Raw genomic sequence first — 22,832 nt, 5'->3', positions numbered from 1 at the left:
TAAAATGGATAAAATGTATGATCTTTCCATAATTGATATGGATAAGAAGAGGGTAAAATAAACATTTAATATGGATAGTCATAAAAGAGAAATAAATGCTTCTATATTACAAGCACTTATTTCTATTTATTCTTTTTCCCCCGTTTAGTATGTGTTTGATATGAACGAAAATATTTTTGTGTTTTCCTAAAAAATATCTGTTGAAAAATAGGAAGGTGAGATTAAGGAAAGTTGAAATTCTTTTCTTACTTTATTTGGGGAAGTAATCATTTTCCTTAAATTATAAAAAATTAGTTTATTTGAAAATTATTTTTCAAAACGTTTAAGATAGCTAAACATGAATAAATTTTAAAAAATAAAAAGTATATTTTTTTAGAGGTCTCCAAATCCTTTAGATACTTTAGAATAAATTATTCGCGATATATGTGCTTCGTGTTTTCTTCTGTATTGGTAAGTACTGTTTCATTGATCAAAATATAGAGTAAAGCATTTACTACGCGGAACTAAATTTTAGTGTATTTTATCCTTCTTTTTAGCTGACGTTACATATTTGACGTAGTTTCCATTTTATATAATAAAGGTGTCACAACAACACAAAGGAGTGACATAAATACGCTGAAATTGAGTTCGTGAGTAATAGGACCCTTGTGAAGTTAAAGTGTGTCGTAGCAACTTTGACCATAGTTCGGGGAGGTACTGGATGCTTATCTCCAAAGTATACTTTAAAACTATAACTCAATCAAGATAACAAGACAGAAAAAAAAAAAACAGATAAATCACAATACAATGATCCTGATACCTGTCTACTATTCTTTATTACAAAACAACATGGTATACATGCTCATACCAACTTGTTGACACAACCCGGTGCACTAAAGCTACCGCTTATGCGCGGTGTCTGGGGAAGGGCTCTACCACAAGAGTGTATTGTACGCAGCCTTACCTTACATTTCTGCCAAAGGCTGTTTCCAAGGCTTGCACGACGAGGATTGAGCCATGTATTATTCCTCCGATAAGAAGAAAATGGTCGGCTTCTTTGGCTCGATGATCTCCACTGTCCCTTCTAACATCTTAGCCACTTTCCCCATTGATGGTCGCGCATCTGGCCGATCTTGGATGCACCACATTGCTGTCTTCACCATCCTATTCACCAAGTCAAAGTTTGCCCTCGAATCATATGAATGTTTGATTCGAGGGTCCAAAACATCATCGACATTCATGTCCTTAAACACCTTGTCAAATGCCCAAGTAGGGAAAAACCATTGATCACTATCCACCTTTGAGTTATGATGCTCGAAGTTCCTTGAACCGGAAACTATTTCCAAGAGCACTAATCCGAAGCTGTATACATCTGCTTTCGGAGTTATTGGATCAGCTTTCATCCATTCTGGTGCAACGTATCCTGGAGTGCCTCGAAATCTTGACATGGTCATCATTTCCTCTTTCTTCTTTAGCTTTGCTAGCCCGAAATCAGACACCTTTGGGCAAAAATCGTCGCCTAAGAGAATATTTTCAGGCTTGATATCACAATGTAATACCCATTCCAAACACTCTTCGTGTAGATAAGCAATTGCTCTTGCCACGCCAAGCGCAATCCTGTACCTGATATTCCAATCAAGTACGGGTTTCTGCTCCTCTGGTGACACGGTCGGAGCCTTTTGGAACAAGAATTCACCCAATGAACCGTTAGGTACATACTCATACACAAGTATTCTCCTACCTTTCTCGGTGCAAAATCCCCACAGCCTCACCAAATTCAAATGGTGCATCCGTGCTATGATCGTTACCTCAGGCCAGAACTCAGCATCACCGCCTTTCACATTCTTCAAACACTTCACGGCAACAACTCGACCATCACTCAACTTCCCTTTGTAAACATCTCCGAATCCACCCCTCCCGATTTTACTACTGAAATTATTAGTTGCAGTCTTGATCTCCGAAAAACTAAACCTTTTCGGTCCAATTGCAGGTATGACTTCAAGACCAAAAGTCCTTGCCATATCTCTATACTTAATATACTTCTTGAGAAATGCCCAAAAGAAGAACACTCCACTAATCAACTCAGCTGCAAATATAGTCGATATGATCACGATATTTCTAGTCGTAGCCTTAGACTCCTCCGGTGGATACGGAAGGCTAATTCGCACAGGACATGATGTTTCCATCAAACTAGTCATGCCTGTGAAATTCGATACATCGTTCTCACTAATATTCACCCTCAAATACGTCACAACTTCAGTACCTGGTGACCAATATCCATACAACAGTTTCTCTAATACAAGCACACAATATCCAGTCCCATCATACTTGAACATAAAACCTAAACAATTATCCTTAACTAAACAATTCATTTCACAACTCGAAAAGTTCGAGGATTTAAGATCTGTTTGGTTACCAACACCAGTAAAATTAACATAATCAAGAGGTAAAAACTTACTAGCCTTCGTATCCGTTGCCACCAACGGAATTTTCCTCACACACGATTCACTATCACCTTTCCTAAAACCAGGTGGACAAACACAAGAAGTTTGAGTTGTTGAAGCATCATACATACATATCGAATTCGTACCACAAGTACCATGAATAGTACACAACTGACTCACAGCTTGCCAAACAACACTCCAGTTTCTACCTGAACTCATATCAATACTATATATCCTCATATTCCCATCATCATCCAGCTTCATCCTCCTCAACTTCCCCTTCTCCCCGAAATCCGACGTGTAAAACCTTCCATTAAATTGAGTAACTTCCCCCGTCTCCTCCAGCCTCTTTACCCCATTCTGAAAACTGAAATAACTGTCATTTCCATTATACACAAGACTGTTCACATTCGCATCCGTATTTAACACAACAAGCTGGAATCTCCCATTACTCGAAGTTAAATACGTTCCGTTGACATTCTGGTTTGGAAGATAAGTATCAGTTGGGATCAAGAAACTGTTCCATTTCCCATAAACTAAATTCCCATCGTCTTGTAGTAGCAAAACAGCTGAGGTGTTTCGAGTTTTCGAACTTAAAGGCCAAAGATTTGGAGAAGAAGAGGATGAAGTTTGAGTTAATTTGAGCTCACCAGATGATGAGATGAAAAGGGTTGATGTAGAATTGAGTAGGGACTTTGGAGTGGCTGACCAGATGGTTGTGAGTGTAGGGAGTTTGTAGTACCAAATGGAGAAAGTGAAGGATGTTTGGGAAGATGGGAGATATCCAGCAGCAAAAGTGGAGTTTGGTGAGAGGAGGAGTTGGTTGTTGGAAGGTGACCATGGAGGGGATTTGGAGGTGAATGATGTGAGGATTTTTTGGGAAGATGACAAGATGGGGAGGAAGAGGAGGAAGAGGAGGAGAAGATGAAAGGACATGGTTGCTTTGGGAAGGAGGAGGAGGAGATGACTTTAAATCTATGGAGTCTTTTTGGATTAATAATGGAAGGTTTAGTATACCGACTATCGCGGAAGCTTTAGTACATTATACTATCTTTTTTGGTATTTGAATTAATAGTGGGAGGTTTAGTATATCGATTATTACGGAAGCTTTAATACATCAGACTAATGTCCTTTTTGGTCTTTTGGATTAATAATGGAAGGTTTAGTATACTGACTATCGTGGAAGTTTTAGTACATCAGATTATCTTTTTTGGATTAATAATAGGAGGTTTAGTATATCGGCTATTGCGAAAGATTTAGTACATCAAACTAATGTCTTTTTTTATCTTTTGAATTAATAATGGAAGGTTTTGTTACTGACTATTGCAGAAGTTTTAGTACATTAAATTGTTTTTATTTTTTTGGATCAATAATGGAAGGTTTTGTATTCCGACTATCGCAGAAGTTTTTGTACATCAAATTGTTTCTTTTGGTCTTTTGAATTAATATGAAAGGTTTTGTATACCAATTATTGCAGGAACTTTAGTACATCAAATTGTCTTTTTGATCTTTGGATTGAGAATGAAAGGTTTAGTATATCGACTATTGCAGAAACTTTAGTACATCAAAGTGTCTTTTTTGGTCTTTGGATTAATAATGGAAGATTTAGTACACCGGCTATCGCGGAAGTTTTAGTACATCAACTATTTTTTTTTATCTTTGGATTACTAATAGAAGGTTTAGTATACCGACTATCGCGAAAGCTTTAGTACATCAAATTATCTTTCTGATCTTTGGATTAATAATGAAAGGTTTAGTATATCGACTATTGCAGAAGCTTTAGTACATCAAATTATCTTTTTTGGTCTTTGGATTAATAATGGAAGATTTAGTACACCGGCTATCGCAGAAGTTTTAGTACATCAAATTGTCTTTTTTCATCTTTTGAATTAATAATGAAAGATTTAGTATACCGACTATTGTGGAAGTTTTAGTACATCAAATTGTCTTTTTTTCATCTTTTGAATTAATAATAAAAAGGTTTTGTATGCTGACTATCACGGAAGCTTTAGTACATCAAATTGTCTTTTTTGGTCTTTTGGGTTAAAAATGAAAGATTTAGTATATCGACTATCGCAGAAGTTTTAGCACATTAAATTATGTTTTTTGGTCTTTTGAATTAATAATAGAAGGTTTAGTATATCGACTATCACGAAAACTTTAATATATCGACCTGTTTTTTTTTTATCTTTGAATTAATGGCGGCTTTTTGTAGGATTGTGATTGATTTGAGTGGACGACATTAACGTTGACTTTGGTGGCTGCTAGTTTTACAAGAAAGAATATGATGTGTAATGTTTTTAAAATCAATTTATTAGTGTTTACACTATAAATATAGAATTAGAAATAAAGATATCCGAGATGCGATAAGTAATATTATCGCATGTTCAAGTTATCAAGGAGATAACTTTAGATTGGAGATGCGGAGGAGGCATATTAAAATAGAAGATAAGTTGGATAGGAGTATTATTGTGCACCGTAGTATGATAGCTCAGGATTTAGCTACAGATATCTATCATTGTTGTTTATTTTATTTCGATTATTGCGTTATTTTATGTCAGATTGTTGTTTTTCTGTGGCTAATTTGTTATTGTCATATTTTTTCACTGTTTTCTTCTTCTTTGTACCTAAATTTGCTACATTTTGAATCGGGAATCTCTCGAAAAAAAACTTCTCTACCTCTTGAAACCTCACTTATGTTGTTGATGAGTGAGATGGTTCAAATAGGTGAAAATTAGGAGATGCGTGAATAAATGAAAGATTGATTATGGATGATTTTCAAAGAATTAGAAATAGACCTAAAAAAAAATATCGAAAGAAGATAACACAATTATAATTTATTAAGGACATGATATTATGACGGACCCTAAACTACCAAATAAATAATTTTAATAACATATTTAATAATATTGATGATTTTAGAATTAAAAATTGCAACATGTTGGTCACTTGACTCTTTTTTTCAATATTCAAAGTCATTATCCAATCAACCAAAAGAACAGGAATTTTTTTTGTTGAACCAGTCAAAGTAGCTCCCCCCCCCTTCCCCCACGCCCAAAAAAAAAAAAAAAAAAAAAAAAACTTTAAATTTGACTATTTTAAAGGGCTCCTTTGAATTTTCTATTTGAAAAATTAGCTACTAATAAATTGATTTTCTATAAATGAAATATTTTAAAGATAATACATCTATGTATTTTATTTGTGCAATATTAGAAGAGAATAATTATGGTAAAAACTTATCTACTGTCAATGTTTACACCAAACTAATCATGATTAAGTGATTTTATGAAATAAAATACATGTTAGTTAATTATGATTAAATAATATGAATTCTAAATTTAAATACTTCACATGCATGTATTGATTTAGTGTAAACACCATATATGAAGTTTTTTACCTTGTAGTTCAGCTCTTCCCGAACTCATACATAGCAAAGTTTGAGGGCAAACAATATAAATATCGAAAAATTGGAACTTGATTATAGAAACAACCTGACATTTTGCATAATTACTGAAAATTCCGACTTTGCATCTGTCGAGATATATAATTAGTTGTCGATACATCCAACGAAGATATTTTTGTTCCTTTATAAAGATACATAATAAGATTCCGATACATTCCTTTTCAATTTTGGGTCTGTCGAGATACATAATACATCCAACGAAGATACATTTTTTCCTTATAAAGATACATAATTAGCTCTCCATATATTTTTTTCGATTTCGGGTCTGTCGAGATACATGATTAGCTCCCCGATACATTCAATGAAGATATATAATTAGTTGAGATTTTTGTAATTATATTATAAAGATAAAAAATTATATAAATATGATAAGTTAAGTTGTATGTTTATGTTTTTTTAAAAAAAAATTTTAAGTTATCCATTTTCATCCAACATAATTTCAATGAAAGATATATGTATTTTGGGCTGAGCCCAAGTTAAATTGTGATGGGTTTGTTTGATAAAGGCTCAATTCTTAGCTGCCCAAGAATAACACACATTCATATTTAAAATTAATTTAATTTTGAATTTTTTCTTTTACACTTAATAAAATTTACCTATATGCACTATTATTACTTTACTATGTTTAATTAGTAATGGATGTTATCACATTAATTATAACAATAATAACATAATATAGTTTAATCCATCAAATCATATTTGGATAAGATAGAGTATACGAGGACCTTAGAGAAACTGTTCCCAATAGACTCTATAAGAATGAAATAACGAAAATAAAGAAGTCATGACAAAATACTATAGACAATCCAACAAATCATCATGAGCAATACTCCCAAAAAGATAATACATCACATATTAATTATCATTAGTTTAATTTAAAGTAAATACTCCCTCCGTCTCAAATTATTCGTTTCAAATTTTCTAATTTGATTTTCCATTTTACTTGTCTTTTTTCATTAACCAAGAAGAAACAATTTTTTTTCACATGTTTTACCCTTTGCATTAATTATTTTTTCTTCAAATTAAAATATAAACATCATTTAGTAGGGGTACTATGATAAATTAGTCATGTCATTAATTATTTTTCTTAATCAATATGTCATTTCAATTTGAGACGGGTAATTTGAGACGGAAGGAGTAAAAAACATAGTCTATCGAGGATGTTTTCCATTAAAACTAGGGGTGGGCATGGTATGGTATGATACGGTATTTGAAATTTCGGTAATTTTGGTATTCGTTTTTTAAAAACATTATATCATTACCATACCATATTAATTCGGTATGGTTCGATATTTTGACATTTGGTTTCGGTATTTTGCGGTATGGTAATTGGTAACCATAGTTTGTTTAACTTTGACAAAATATACTCGTATACTATAGTATTATTACTTCGACTTTTCAAAAGCATGTCTTAATTGTATCATAAAAATGCATTACACATGTAGAAAATATTGAAAAAGAAGTACAAATAATTTCTTTTATTAGTCAAATACACTAAAAAAAACACTTCAATCAAGATAAAATAGCGAAAGTTTCAATATCTAAACATTTTTATACTAATACTAAGTATTAGAGTATCTTTTTTTTTTGTGTGTGTATATATATAAAAGTTACTTATGTTACTATATATACTTCGGTATGGTATTCGATATTTCGATATGTCATTTATAAATACCGAATATCATATCATATACCAAAAAATTTAAAATATATATCATATACCATATCAAAAACCACGCTATCAAAAAATTTAATTGGATATATACTATATCATGCGTACCCCAAATTAAAACTATCACATAAGAAGCACAATCTAATACATAAAAGTTTTTGCTATGCACGAATTTCAAAGAAAATCAAATCATAAAAATCTGTTTCTTCATATCAAAACTTTCATACATAAATTTGGAAAATAGGAATTGAGACGCAAAGGAGTCACAATTCATTGCATTGCATAGAAAGGCTAACACTCAACTGCATGGCCATGGGGGCCCAAAATGTCAGTTCCCAAAATCTATAGACCATTTTGAACCATTCTCTATTCCTATTGGCTTACGTATTCAGCAAAAAAAGAATCTTTTTTTTAACTATAAATCTGAACATAGAGATCCTTTTGATCAATCAAATTATTGGTATAGTGATGGCATCATGGAATTCAATTCCTCTGGAAGTTCTATACGATACTTTGGGATGGATTGCTTTTTTCTCTTGGTCTATTAGCTTTTACCCTCAAGTTATCTTGAATTTCAAACGCAAAAGGTTCTTTTTTTCCTTTTATTCTCTCTTTGTTTTAATCGAAGTTTGGATCTTTCTTGATTTTTCTGCTGACCGTTTTCGTTTTGGGTATTGAAACACAGTTTGGTGTGTTTGAATTTATTTTTTTTTGTTTTTTGTTTTTAATTAAAGTTGTATCTTTTTCACAAGAGCTTTGGAGTAACTGGTAGAGTTGCTGTCGTGTGAGTAGGAGGTCACGTGGTTGGATTTGTTTTCATGGAAGTTTTGTATTTTCTTGATGACCCTTTTTGCTTTGTGTATTGAAACACAGTGTTGGTGCGGTTGAATTTTGATTTTCTGTTTTTTTTTTTTTTTAAATTAAAGTTGTATCTTTTGAGGGAGCTTGAAGTAACCGGTAATGTTGTTGTCGTCACGTGATTAGAAGGTTACAGGTTCACGTGGAAACAATCCCTTGTAGAGATGTAAAGTGAGACTGCGTACAATTGACCTTTGTGGTCCGGCCTTTCCCTTGCGTATAGCGGGAGCTTTAGTGCACCGGATGCCTCTTTTATCTTTTTGGATTTTCCTGCTGACCTTTTTCTTTTTGTGTATTGTAATACAGTGTGGTGAAGTTGAATTTTGATTTTCTGTTTGTTTTTCATCAAAGATTGTATCTTTTGGATTCCCTACTGACCCTTTTTGTTTTGTTTATTGTAATAAAGTGTGGTTGGTTTGAATTTTAATCTTCTGTTTGTTTTGCATTGATTTTAGTATCTTTCTTGATTTTCCTGCTGACCCTTTTCGTTTTGTGTATTGAAATGCAGTGTGGTGGGGTCGAATTTTGATTTTTTGTTTGTTTTTCTTTGAAGTTGGTATCTTTTTTGAAGAGGAGACTTGGAGTAACCGGTAAAGTTGGTTCCATGTGATAAGTAAGTCATTCAAGCCGTGGAAACAGCCCCTTGCAGAAATGTAAGGTGAGGTTGTGTACAATCGATCCGTGTGGTCCGGCCCTTCCTTGGGCCCCACACAGCATGGGAGCTTTGGTGCGCCAGGCTGCTCCTTTAGCTTTGTGGATTTTCTTGGTTACCCTTTTTGTTTTGCGTATTGAAACACAGTGTGTTGTGGTTGAATTTTGATTATTTGTTTGTTTTTCATCAAAGTTGGTATCTTTATAGATTTTCCTGCTGACCCTTTTTGTTTTGTGTATTGAAATACAGTGTGGTGGGGTCGAATTTTGATTTTTTGTTTGTTTTTCTTTGAAGTTGGTATCCTTTTTTGAAGAGGAGACTTGGAGTAACCAATAAAGTTGGTTCCATGTGATAAGGAAGTCATTCAAGCCCTGGAAACAGCCCCTTGCAGAAATGTAAGGTGAGGCTGCGTAAAATCGATCCTTGTGGTCCGGCCCTTCCTTGGACCCCACACAGCATGGGAGCTTTGGTGCACCAGACTGCTCCTTTTATCTTTGTGGATTTTCTTGCTTACCCTTTTTGTTTTGCGTATTGAAACACAGTGTGTTATGGTTGAATTTTGATTATTTGTTTGTTTTTCATCAAAGTTGGTATCTTTATAGATTTTCCTGCTGACCCTTTTTGTTTTGTGTATTGAAATGCAGCGTGGTGGGGTTGAATTTTGATTTTGTGGTGTTGAATTTGACGAAACACTCATCTTATCTCATCTATAATGCTTCCATGTTCTTTAGTTCTGTTGTTCAGAAGCAGTACCGTGAGAAATATGGTCTTCATGAGGTTAGATGTTTTGGTTTATTGGTGGTTTTCTTGATTATTACACTGCTTTTTTTGATTCATGGATAGATCTAGCCTTGTGCAAGTCCCTCCATTTCTACTCTTTGGCTGGTTTTGACTTGAGACGGAGTTTAAGAAATCAAAGCAGAGTTTATGATGTTGTGGTCTTAAACTAAACGTATGTAGAATGTGCCAACTTGTCCTTTAATCTTGTGGCCTTAAACATGTCATGTGTAAAGTTAAAATTAAAGAGTTTCTAAAAACAAAAAGAGTCAATCTCTTTGGAGCGCTCTAAAAAGGAAAGTACGGCAAACAAACTGAAGCAGAGGGAGTATATGTGGAAAAATTGTTGAGATAGATTTACTTATTTTAAATTTGCACGTATTGTCACTAAGAAATAGTGGATGCCCTGATAATCTTCAGTTGATTTTGGGGTTAGAAGAAACTCTGCGATGGAAGGTTGAGTGATTGAGGCATATGAGTAAAACCGGAAGATCACAGTTTGAATCTTAGTTACTAAAACACTAATGTAAGCGCATTTTAGTGGACAAAAATAGTCTGCACCTATGGAAAAGAAAGTAAACTACCTCGCTCCACTAGCAGCTACTAGCCTGGACTGATTGTAAAGAAAGAAGCATATGTATGTGGAGGGAACCTGACGTTAAGCACATGCTTGTGAGTTGTAGCTAGATGTCCAGTGGATAAGTCGAGTCAGGCAAGCTGATCAGACACCTTCATCTTCCAAAAAAGGAAAAAAAATAAGAGGTACGACAGCTGCTCGGGAAACAAAATACTTTTGTTGGAAAGAAAACAAACGGCTTTTTCATAACTTACTGGTCATAAAGTAGTAATACTACTTTGTTCTAGTCTCCTTTTCTTAAGAACTGATAGTGTTTTCTATCTTGTTAACTTGATTGATATTATGTGAAGGAAGCCCCCATGTAGTTTAGTGACTTTTTTGCTTATTCCCTTGATTATCTTACTGCAGATGATACCTGTGGCTGCCAATGACGTTGCTTTCTCAACCCATGCTGTTCTATTGACAGCATTTACCCTATTTCAGATTGTTATTTATGATGTAAGTGGACCGTTGGCCATTCTTATTTTCCTTTTCAGTTCAAATCGTGTATGGATACGGAAGTGGAAATGAGGTGAATGCATTCTAGTTAAAGTTGTTCCTTTTCTTTTTTCAAAATCTGAAAGGTAGTTCATGGAGACCGTATATTATATCTGAACCTGCCCTGATAAACGGCTTTGACTCTCTTTACCGTTGATTGCTTTGTTTACAGCGTGGAAATCAGAAGGTCTCAAAGACTTCTATTGGGATCGTGTGTGTTGCTTGGTTAACTGTTGCAGTTTGTGTGTTCGTAGCTCTCCCCAGCCACTCCTGGCTTTGGCTGATCTCCTGCTTCAAGTAAGAATCTTTCATATTCCAGTTCCTCCAGAAATTTTCGTCAACTATGAGAAGTGTATGAGTGCAACGCTCTCTCTCTTTCTCCCAAAATAAATACTATGAACAATTAAGGCACCAATTTTTGTGATCATATAAAGGGTGATAAGCTATGTTGCTCGGACTCTTCAAAAATGTCAAACGGGTGCGTCTCGGGTTCGCCAAAACTAGTGTATTTTTGGAGAATCCGACACGGTGCGACATCAAAAGTGAAGAGTCTGCGCAACTTAGGTGATAAGTTTGTATAGTAACATATGAATATTTGTTTGTCCCTTGACTGGCTGCTTCTGAAATACCTTTTGAGCTTTGATATCTTCTTCATTTTCTTTTCGACGGCCAAGTGTTTATACTGCTATATACGTGGCTAATGTTTTGTATTTGAATCTTGATTGCAGCACGTTACAGGTTGTCATGACAGTTATTAAGTACATTCCTCAGGTATTAGCTGCATACATTCCGATTATGCTATCAAATTTCTTCTGCCTTCTGATCAATTGGATGTTGTACTTTTGGTTTACTCTTCTCTTTAAAATAATATAGTTGTTTGATATGTCTAAAGTCCCGGGTTTCGTTTATTCTGCTTTTCATCGCGAATTCATTTGGATTAACCTCTTGCCTCTTTCAAATCTACAGGCTATTATGAACTTTCAGCGGAAGAGCACTATTGGATTTAGTATCGGCAACATTTTGCTGGACTTGCTTGGTGGTGTTACAAATTATGGCCAGATGGCAGTGCAATCCATAGATCAGAGTGAGTTTCTGTATTTCAATTATAGAATTCGTTCACATATTATTTGCGGTTTCTTGTTATTTTTCTCGTGAAGTCTAAGATTTGTATATGTGCTTAATATACTGTTTGAACTCCTTTTCTGCAGATTCATGGGTGAACTTTTATGGAAACATTGGCAAGACTTTATTGTCATTGGTATGAAATGTTACTTTCTATCCATCTATCCGTTTGCTGCGTTCATCTTATCTATAGCTATTACATGCCATAGCGTTAGAGCATAGTGTGCTTGTGAGGATGAAGAGAAACATATCGAATGATGAGAAAATAGGGAATTACCGTACAACTCAAGGTTTTAAAAGCGGAAACTTACCGCTAGAAAAGGTTCACGGCCTTCTTATTTCCTATCGAACGGAAAAAAAGTTTCAAGGCCTTCTTATTTCCTAGCAAACGATAAAAAAAAAAAGGTTCAACGCCTTCTCAGTATGACCTAGCGAAATAGGGTTGGTTTGGTCTGATGAGTGTTTCTAAGTTCTTTCCCCTTTGTTAGAATAACTTTGGTTCCTAATTTTAGCACGACTTTTTCTAGAATCACGAGGCTCTGACTACTATTTGGTTTGGTGGATGAACGTTGCAGGTGTCAATATTCTTTGACCTTCTCTTCATTTTGCAACATTATGTGATCTATCCTGCTTGGAAGATTGGGACTTCTCGAGATGTTGATGTGATAGGCAAGAAGCCGTTACTTAAAACTTCTGATGACGAAAACAAGGAAGATGTATAATGGCATCATTCATTGGAAAATGTGTCTCTACTGTAAAATAGCAAATGTATATTTTGATTATGTACTCAGTAATTCTAAAGTAGATGCGCCTAAATGGAACAACATGGCAGTAAGGATTCTCATAACCAACGAGAACGAAGCATAGATGTTGTGCACAGTTACTCTGAATTAAATACAGATACATTATTAAAGAAGTGAAACTGCAGCTGGTAACTTTTCTATTTTGTGAATTTGTTGGCATGGAAAAACATTGTCTTACGCCATGCCTGGCGCTGTGTTCGCTGCCCTTGTTATGTCTATCTTGCTTCGGGTTGATGAAAGATGGATTGATTGAAGTGATATGATATATGATATGGTGCTTGGCTATGTAGAGAAAGTACTTTGAAAATACCCATGGACATGTAGCAAGTGTGTAAATTTTGCCGGGGGCCTATCGGAAACAACCTCTCTACTTCATCTGAGGTAGTGGTATAGTCTGCGTACACATTACCCTCCCCAAACCCCACTATGTGAGAATACACTGGGTATGTTGTTGTTATCGGTTAAACCAAAATTTACACAACAACAACATACCCAGTGTAATCCCACAAAGTGAGGTCCGGGGAAGGTAGAGTGTACGCAGTCCATAGACCCCCGGCTCAGAACAATCACACTAATATATCCAGTGTGAACTTGAGATGATGAGGACTAATGGGACTTGACAATTGAAACTTACAAATTGCTTCATCTGTTATGGCAGAGGTACATCTCATTACAGGAAAAATTGTTGACGAGGATGTCAAACGAAGCATAATTAAACTCGCGTAAGGAGGGATATGTAGCTCAAACTCAACTAATTTCTATTTTTCCGGCAAGTCATCTATATTACAAAAGGGACACAACAAGGACGATATGGTAGGTAGACCTGAAATCCCAGGTATCGTTATGTCACTATGGCAATGTACAGGACCGTGTATCTGACTCAATACGAGAACTCATGACCTCGAAGTGAAATATATTTCTTAACCCAGATAGCAATGTCCTCGGCACAAGCCTGAGCTTGAGGGGTCTTAAGAAGCATGTCTAGAGTTGCAAACTCATGAACTGCATCCTTGTACTCGAGAACAGGTGCATCAACATTTACCTTGCGTAATTCCTCTGAATAAGCAATGGCTCGGTCTCTCATCCAGTCATGCTCCGCTATCACTGTCAATGTTGGTGGCATCCGCTTTAATGGAGGTCCTCTTCCGGGGGTAAGAGGATTAGCGGCAGGGTGATCCAAGTCGAACTCCCCTTCAGGTAAAAATAACTTCCACGCGAGAGTACACAAGGCCTTGTCGTAGAAATAGGAATTTGCTAACCTAATCTCGGAATGTGTTGGAACACTTCCAATGAAAAAAGGATACATCAAAACCTGCGCCACCACCTTCACCGGATCCAAAAGCTTACCTGACTCTACAGCTTTTCGAGCTACATAATCAGCTATATTTCCCCCACAACTGACTCCTAGGAGTACACACCTGGATGACCATTTGAAAGAACGAAAACATTAGCGAGTTATGACACATACTCGAAAGCATGAACGATATAGTTAGATAAAAATCTAACCTTGATGGATCCGCGTGAGCAGCCAACCAAGGCTCAACCAACGACGCTCCAAATGCATCAGCTATATGCCCGAAACTATCAGACTTCTTCAAATCCGTCCCTCCACCACGTCTAATCCCCACTGACTTACTACATTCAGCTAAATTAGCCTGTTTCGCAAGCCAATTCAACACGTTCAATCCATCCTCAAACGCGGCTGGATAACGATCCTCAGGCGCTAACCTGTATCCAACAGCTAAAACAATAACATCGCAAAGCTTAGCTATCCTTCTACAAAACAAATCATTCGCTGTCGAATCATTACTGCCACTCACAAAACCCCCGCCATGAAACTGCAACATTACAGGCAATTTCCTGCAGTTTTTTTTCGCAACAGGCGAATAACCTCTATAAACATCATCAGCAACACAACCAAGACTAGTTCTCCTATGACTATACCCATTGTTCTTGTGATTTCCATAACTGTTTCGACGTAAAAGTGCCTGATTTGAATCAGATCCAAGCACATTGCCCGTCGATTGCATTTGCCATTTCTGATCAGATTCTTCATGAACACTCAGGCAAGATTCAGGCAAAAAGATTCTAACTGAAACAACAGTTCCTGGATTGACATGTAAGTCCTTCGTTGCAACTCCGTCAGTGAATAACGGATTTGAAGGAGCAACGGATTCTTCATTGCGACGAGATGTAACACCAAATGAGTGAACGTTACTACTGGTGTCATCAATTTGGATACGATTTTGTAAGCGATGTTTCAACATAAACTTGAAGAAGAGGCTGTATAGTTTTACAGCCACGCCAGGCATTTCCTTCCGAATAAACACTGAGGCAAAACTGCGTATAAAGGGATGAACAAAGATTAGATATATTTCTTTTTTATTTGAAAATGATGATAATCAATTATACTGAATTGATAAATGATTATAAAAAGAGAGATGTTTTTTTAGTTTAATTTGGCCTTTGGAGTTTGGAGAGGTGTTTTGAATATAAAAAAGGTAGTTCGGTGCACTGTCCAGTTTCGAATCTAAAATGATCGGTGCAATAAAATTCTCATTATGAATGGGTTTCAGGAAGGGCAGCTCGGTGCGCTACCGAGTTTCGAATTTAAAAAAGATAGTTCGGTGTATTAGAGCTCCAGTTACGTGACCGGATAATAACAATCTATTGTACGCAATCTAATCTTGTTTTTCTGCAAGAGGTCGTTTCTACAGCGTGGTTACATGAACGCAATTTTACCATTTACTCAAGGATCCCCTTAAAAGGTTTATTTGAAAGATCGATCACCTGCTCAACCAATCTGATCACCCTCACAAGTAATTTTCTTATTATGGAAGATTTTGATTGTATAAGTCATTTACAATTGCCCATTTAGGTTATAACAAGAGATTTGTAAATAAAATAAAAAAAATACTAAAGTTGTATGGTCATAAAACTATAATTATTTGAACATAATTTTTTTTAATATTCCTCCATTTAAATTTACTGTCATAAAAAAAATTAAGTTGTAGGGTCATCCAACAAATTGGTTCGTCGGTGCTACAAAAAACTGAGACATGCTTAGATTTGCTTTGTAAGAATTTAGATTTCCTTTTAGTTTACAGTCCAGTGGCGAATCTAGGATTTAGGGGTCGTGGTTGTTCGTGAAGTTAGAACACACATATTGACGCTCAAAGCTTTAAGATTCCGCCTGAAAACCAAAACGCCCAGCTATCTTTTTGGTTTCGTGGGTGCTTTTCTGAAGCTAATACAAAATTTTATATTTTTTTTTATATAATTATACCTAATCTGCATCGAATTTACAAAGCACAAAAAAAATGCATATAGGTAACCCCTTGGTTTATAGGATTGATGTGTGGTGTCCATACTGAAGTCTGACTAAATTTGGACGATTAGATGGAAGTTTGACTAAATTTGGATTCACAATTAGACGGCAGGGTAGGCGGGGCTATTTGGTGGTCAAACGAGCGAAACGGCGCAGATGGACCATTTTCGGGCCAAATTGATGGATGTTAGCACACGGTTCTTAGGGTGGTCCCCAGGCCAAAGCGTGATTTGAACCGAAAATCGACTCACGGCCCCTTGGGGGGTGTGGAGCGGGTGAGGGTGGATCGGCGGGGCCATTACATATTGTGTAATTTAGTAGTTTTTTCGAACCCTAGCTCCGCCATGCAAAGTGCAAACATGTTATGATATTGTACGATTTGAACTCGTGACAACACTGTAAGACTCAACCTCTTACAGGATAGATACAGTAGCTTGGCCCATGACATATGTCTGAGTGAATCAGTATAATTTTTCAATAAAGGACATTACGTTGCAGGTGAATTGGTCAAGGTGCACACAAAATGACAGATACAGTAGCTTGGCCCTTGAAATATATCTGAGTGAATCAGTATAATCTTTCAATAAAGGACGTTACGTTGCAGGTGAATTGGTCAAGGTGCACACAAGATGACAGATACAGCTTGGCCCTTGACATATGTCTTGAGTGAATCAGTATAATTTTTCAATAAAGGACGTTACGTTGCAGGTGAATTGGTCAAGGTGCACACAAGATTGCACACAAGATGACAAATACAATAGCTTGGCCCTTGACATATGTCTTGAGTGAATCAGTATAATTTTTCAATAAAGGACATTACGTTGCAGGTGAATTGGTCGAGGTGCACACAAGATGACGCCCGTTGTTATTTTAGCATAAAGATAAGGGAAAACATTGCTATACCAATACCGGATTGCTTGTCATTGATTGTGGTAAGCTGTAACCTTTTAAGAAAAAGACATCAATGGTTATCTTAAACAGCTGAAAGAGTCTTTTCACTTTTTCCATCACAAGACTTGTGAATAATAATTGAACAGACAAATCTTGTTCTAGAATAACCATTAGCTGGCATTCACATGTCTAAACAGATACACTACAATAACCAAACTGTTTAGGAAAGCTAAAGTTCAACTTTTTATTCTTCATCTTACAGAATGGCAGCCCGGTGCACTAAAGCTCCCGCAATGTGCAGGGTTCCAAGGCTTGAACTCGTGACCTCCTGGTCACACGGTAGCAACATACGCGATGAAGTCCCACAAAGTGAGGTCTGGCGAGGGTAGACAGATCTTTTACCCCCTATCGCATGGGTAAAGAGGCTGTTTCCGATATACCCTTGGCTCAATGAATCATATCTGGCTTGTTTCATAAAAACACTCACCAAAGGTCTTTCTTTTATGATTTACAGCAATAACTAAAGAAACTCATCCAAAGCAATGTGAAATCAGAAGAATTATGTTGCTGAACATTGCCTCGTCAGCGTTAATTTGGGTTTTTGAAGATTATCTACAGATATATTTCAGGCCAAACTGCAAATGTATAGCATACCCGTGATGATTTCATCGACGAACTAAAACAAAACTAGAAGCAAAAAGATCGCATACATATACCTGAAGAATTATGCTCTTTTGTTTCATTTGTAAATCAACAAAGAGGATACAGTCATCAAATAAACTCCAACTATAGATGCGCTGTGGACTAAAAAATCTTGACGTTCTATGGTCGTATTTCAATTGCATATGTACAGCTCTTCCATTTAAAGGAAGATACAGTTGGTATCCAATTCATTTTGTGTGTCATCACACAATGTGACCTTGGAAAGCAAAGATTTCATATCAGACCGTGAACAAACTGGGAGACGTGACTTATCTTGTGATATCTCACATATCCTTTCTCGGGATTTCCATCGTTGTAACATACTAGTCAGCTCTCCAATGTAAAAGTAACAGTAATGAAGTTACCAGAGTCTCCAGCTAAATGGTGAATGAGGGGCTGTCGTTCAAGAAACTAGCACCAACTCATTGCTTGTAGCTTTCATTGCAGCGATCTCTTCTAATCTTTTCCATGTACTCTCACGTTTCACTTTTGTCTCTTCTTCCCGGGCCTGATCCTCCTCAAATTTCTGCAAGCACCCTTCAAAGAGTTCAGCATCAACGTCCAAGAAGATTTTGCGAACGTTTAATGTCAAGCTTTGCACTGCATGATTCCAGTGGCCTCTAGCATTCTTCTCCAAGGAAGGGAAGATTATTGGCAGTATAACTTCACGATTTTGTCTGATTAGGTTCTCCACGTGACTATTGTTCCACAGGAACAAAGACCTCTCAGCCACCTGCATATTCAAGAATTGGTTGATGAAAAAGAACAGGAAATATACACGCACACCAAGGGTGGGGGGCTAAAGAAAAAGCGACAACAGTATCACCAAAAGAATTCACTTCAGCTAATTCTATCAAATAACGACACTATTTTTATATCCATGTTCAGTTTTATATTTCACTCGCAGCAAGAAAGCCTAGTCTCAGATGTTCCATAGCAAAGGTTATTTTTGCATTTTACTTGTATGTATAATTCTAAAGGGGAGCCTTGGAGTAACTGGTAAAGTTGTTGTCATGTGACCAGGAGGTCACGGGTTCAAGCCTTGGAAACAGCCTCTGGCAGAAATGCAAGGTAAGGCTGCGTACAATACACCCTTGGGTGGGGCCCCTCCCCAGACCCTGTGCATAGCGGGAGCTTTAGTGCACCGGACTGCCCTTTTTTTACTTGTACTTATAATTCTAGCACACCAATATCCCGTTCTTTAACTTCTTTGTATGTTTGGGATGGTGGGAATAGCAAAAGAAGTTGTTGAATAAGCATTAATAGAGAAAAGAATTGGTGTACTCCCCGCCACGCTGATAATGAGTTATGTCTCTCAGACGTTAAGAATTCTTACAGACAGCACTATTCGTGTTCTTGCTTTCCATATCTAGATTACTTCTTAAATAATGCGGAGCTATTCAACCGAATGACCATACATCCCACAAAAGCATGGATCACAACAATGGTAACTATTAATGTCGGCTCATTCTATATGCTCCGCAAGAATTCTGGTCCTTGCTCATTTTGTACTTGCGATTTTCTCACGATATTCTTCTTTGAAAGCTACATAGCAACGTTCAGTCAGGAAAAAGAACAGAAAAAATATATAAAATCAATCAGAACTGCAAACCTGAAAGTGTGAGCTGCTCAAGCAAAGGCTCATTTGACGAAACAGAGGAACCATAAAGCGCTGGAATTCTGGTGGCTGTGTTGCTTCTAATACCTCCTCGAGTTCACCTAAGAACATTACCTCCTTTGAACTATTCGTGATTGGCCAGTATTTCAACAAACCTCTTATAACGGTATCAGCAAGCTTGCAGTCTTTTTCTAAAAATTGTGTTATGCAGTAAGATAACTGCTGATGATACGTTTGTATACACTTTGGTTTATGAAGTGGAATAAGAGCTCGAACGAGGAACAATTTGTGCTCTTCCTTCAGCGGCAGAGCAAATCCGTTAATTATACTTCCCAAAATCTCTAAGAGTTCTGCTATTCCGTTATGCTTCTCGGTTTCAAAAATAGACCTGTAAAAAATGTAGTTGATTGATTTCCTTATGAACGGGCGGTGCACCATGAACTTTCCATACATGCGGTGCAGTACAGTCTTTAAGTACTCTCTTTCTCGTGGATCGTCAGAATCAAAGAGATCTAGTATCCTCAGAACAAAAGAGTGATCAATGTATCGTTTAGCCAATTTTGGATCCGTCTCCGGTGATGCCACAAACCGGAGAAGCAACTCATACACAATTTGCACATGTGGCCATGCAGCGTCCATCAAGGGCTCCTCTTCTTCCAAGATAAGAGCTTCCAATACTTTGTTTTCGTGAGGTTGAGGAGCACGAGGCCTGAATAAGTTCAACGACACCATTTTAACTGTTTCTTGCACAACCATTTCCGTGAATTTCCCATTTGCAGAAGTAACATAATCAACTAGCTCCACCAAGGTCTGTCTCTTGATGTCCTTTTCTTTCAAATCTTTCATTGGATCAGTGAAGTCAAACAAGACACAACACAAGTTCAGTTTTTTGATGAACAAGTTTTGTTTGTCAGAATTTGGTACATCTCTAAAACTAGGCAACGCCTCATACGGGGAAACTATTCCATTCACCTTAGTGCTTGCAGCCATGGAAATTCCATCTCCGTTACCCATTCCAGTAGCTAAAGAAGAAGTGACTCCTGAAAGAGACGTAGCACTCGAATTCCCAGACTGAGAACTAGACATATCACTGCTTAGTGAACTAGCTGAACCATTTGACGGTACATCACGATTATCTGCTGACTTAGACGCCTTCTTATTAGGAAGCTTATTGAGTATCTGTTTGATCATAACTACAAGATATGGTTTCCTTCCCGTAAACCCCTACTTGCTTCACTGATCGAAATACTCTCCGAACAAACGATGTGTCATCAATCAGAAGCGTCTAAACTGCAAAACCAGATGACTAAACCAATTGAAAGTGACCCACTGGCTGTCTCATTCACCTCACCAAGTTCATCGTCTTTTCTAAAGGAAATTATAAGCTCTATATAATCCACAGCTGTGCCTGACTAATCCAATGAATCTTCTTGTCATCTGAAAAGCAAATAACACAAAAACAAGTACAGTGAACAACGCACAATGAGGTCTCAGGTTCAAATCCTAGCACAGATAAAACCACTAGGTGATTTCTTCTCATCGGTTCTAGCCTTGGTGGACAAAGTTATCAGATACCAGTTGGTAGTGGGACATGACATGAAATATATCACGTGGAATTAGTCGAGGTGTGTGCAAGTTAACCCAAATACCACGATTATCAAGAAAGCAAATAACACAAAAACAAGTATAGTGAAAATGCACCATGAGGTCTCAAATTCAAATCCTAGCACAGACAAAACCACTAGGTGATTTCTTCTCATTGGTTCTAGCCTTGGTGGACATGTTACCTACCTGATACCTGTTGCTGGTGGGACATGACATGACATATATCACGTGAAATTAGCCGAGGCGTGTGCAGGTTGACCCAGATACCACGATTATCAAAAAAAGTAAATAACACTAAAACAAGTATAGTGAACAATGCACCATGAGGTCTTAGGTTCAAATCCTAGCACAGACAAAACCACTAGGTGATTTCTTTTCATCGATTCTAGCCTTGATGTACAAAGCTATCATATACCTATTGCTAGTGCGACATGACATATATCAAGTGGAATTAGTCGAGGTGTGTACAAGTTAACCCAGATACCACCATTATAAAAAAAAAACAAATAACATAAAGACTAGTCTAGTGAACAAATCCAAGATATCTAGAGCTAGAAAGTCTAACTTTCAGTCTTATCTAGTGGGACAAAAGCTAAAAGATCAAATCTTTCTCACCAAATCCATCTTTTGTTCAGAACCATTTAGTCCACTCTTAGTAAAAACACAACATACTTGCTACTGATAAACCAACAAATGCAAAAACACAGATTGTGCACTGACCTTGAGTTGGGGTTCACACAGCTATTCAGCTAGACTCAAATAGACTAAGATCTAGTCAAAATACAAGAAACAAGATAATATTCTTGAAGTGAAATCACCTGTAAAAGAGTAAAGAAAGGAACTTTAGTACAAAACAAGTGGATAAAAAGGAACAAAAACAAGTTCTTGATGCTTACATTGAAAAATAGTTTAGTAGGTGGACTGAAAAAAGATTGAACTTTTCAGAGTTGGGTCAGTGATAAAAATCTGAAAAAAAAAAAGGAAGAAAAAGGGGTCTATGGGATTAAAAGGAAACAATTGGTTAGCAAGAATTTGCTGTTTTTATTTATTTGTTCTTTCATTTTCTAACTTTCCTTTTTTATTGGCTGCTGTTTTCTTTATTCACGAAGAAATGCAAGGTAAGATTACTTATGATAAACTCTTGTAGTCGAGTCAATCACCACATTGTGTTTTCTGTAGCAGCTAAAACTTTTAGATGAGCTGGTCACACGCTTCAACATGATATCAGAGTAGACAAAGGTCTGGGATCAAATCTCACCGCTGTTAGAGTTTGTGACCCGAATTTTGTTGATCCAACCCCAAAAAAATTGCAGTGCGACTCATGTTTGAGATTTTTTGGAAGGTCTGTGGTGGTAGTGTAGGGATCGATTCTTGTGTGTTATTGAAAACTTTGGCTCCTCTTTGTATTCCTCTCTGATATAGTGAATTACTCCTCTTCTGGCCGTGTTTTTTTTTTTGTCAGGGGTTTCCAAGTAAATCTGTGTGTGTATTCGTTCTTGTTTTTCTTTTGCTTATCGTATTGTTTATTCCTGTTTGCTTTCATAGCAACCGTCATGTATTTGTCTAGGCCCTCACGCGAGGGGGCGTGCACATTGCAACAGAGTCCACCACAACCATAAAAGTCACCTCTTTCGAACCCTCATCCCCCCGCCCTTTCTGAACAAGAATCACATGGACGAGTCAAGACTAGCCAACACACGTGAAGTTAGGGTCGTTGAACAATCATACTGTATATATTGTCAAAATTATTTTGTGTTTCATACATACAATACACATTGGATCTCCTTTTACTTTTCTATATATA

General features: G+C 36.7%; 4 protein-coding genes across 4 annotated transcripts; 1 reads left to right on the top strand and 3 right to left on the bottom strand.

The window, feature by feature from the left end:
- Positions 1-704: 704 nt before the first annotated feature.
- On the bottom strand, positions 705-3,854 carry LOC107868488 (G-type lectin S-receptor-like serine/threonine-protein kinase At1g34300). Its single transcript, XM_016715186.2, has one exon. It carries the CDS (start codon positions 3,357-3,359, stop codon positions 1,002-1,004), a length of 2,358 nt encoding a protein of 785 aa, XP_016570672.2. The 5' UTR covers positions 3,360-3,854; the 3' UTR covers positions 705-1,001.
- Positions 3,855-7,706: 3,852 nt separating this feature from the next.
- On the top strand, positions 7,707-12,997 carry LOC107868489 (cystinosin homolog). The gene is made up of 8 exons (XM_016715188.2): positions 7,707-8,145; positions 9,713-9,845; positions 10,831-10,920; positions 11,132-11,256; positions 11,688-11,730; positions 11,926-12,043; positions 12,168-12,217; positions 12,657-12,997. Exons 1-8 carry the CDS (start codon positions 8,027-8,029, stop codon positions 12,801-12,803), a joined length of 825 nt encoding a protein of 274 aa, XP_016570674.1. The 5' UTR covers positions 7,707-8,026; the 3' UTR covers positions 12,804-12,997.
- Positions 12,998-13,507: 510 nt separating this feature from the next.
- LOC107869912 (probable carboxylesterase 16) lies at positions 13,508-15,411 on the bottom strand. Its single transcript, XM_016716310.2, has 2 exons — positions 14,391-15,411; positions 13,508-14,302 (listed from the first exon to the last, which is right to left on the bottom strand). Exons 1-2 carry the CDS (start codon positions 15,194-15,196, stop codon positions 13,765-13,767), a joined length of 1,344 nt encoding a protein of 447 aa, XP_016571796.2. The 5' UTR covers positions 15,197-15,411; the 3' UTR covers positions 13,508-13,764.
- A 2,380-nt stretch (positions 15,412-17,791) lies between these two features.
- On the bottom strand, positions 17,792-22,140 carry LOC107868490 (serine/threonine protein phosphatase 2A 59 kDa regulatory subunit B' eta isoform). Its single transcript, XM_016715189.2, has 4 exons — positions 21,925-22,140; positions 21,749-21,846; positions 19,418-20,860; positions 17,792-18,538 (listed from the first exon to the last, which is right to left on the bottom strand). The coding sequence occupies exons 3-4, from the start codon at positions 20,612-20,614 to the stop codon at positions 18,209-18,211; spliced, it is 1,527 nt and encodes a 508-aa protein (XP_016570675.1). The 5' UTR covers positions 20,615-20,860; positions 21,749-21,846; positions 21,925-22,140; the 3' UTR covers positions 17,792-18,208.
- Between the last annotated feature and the right edge of the window lie 692 nt (positions 22,141-22,832).

Source organism: Capsicum annuum, chromosome 4 (genome assembly GCF_002878395.1).
Source record: "Capsicum annuum cultivar UCD-10X-F1 chromosome 4, UCD10Xv1.1, whole genome shotgun sequence".
Taxonomy (NCBI): domain Eukaryota; kingdom Viridiplantae; phylum Streptophyta; class Magnoliopsida; order Solanales; family Solanaceae; genus Capsicum; species Capsicum annuum.
The sequence above is the reverse complement of the archived record's forward strand: the minus strand, read 5'-3'. Positions and strand labels throughout refer to the sequence as shown.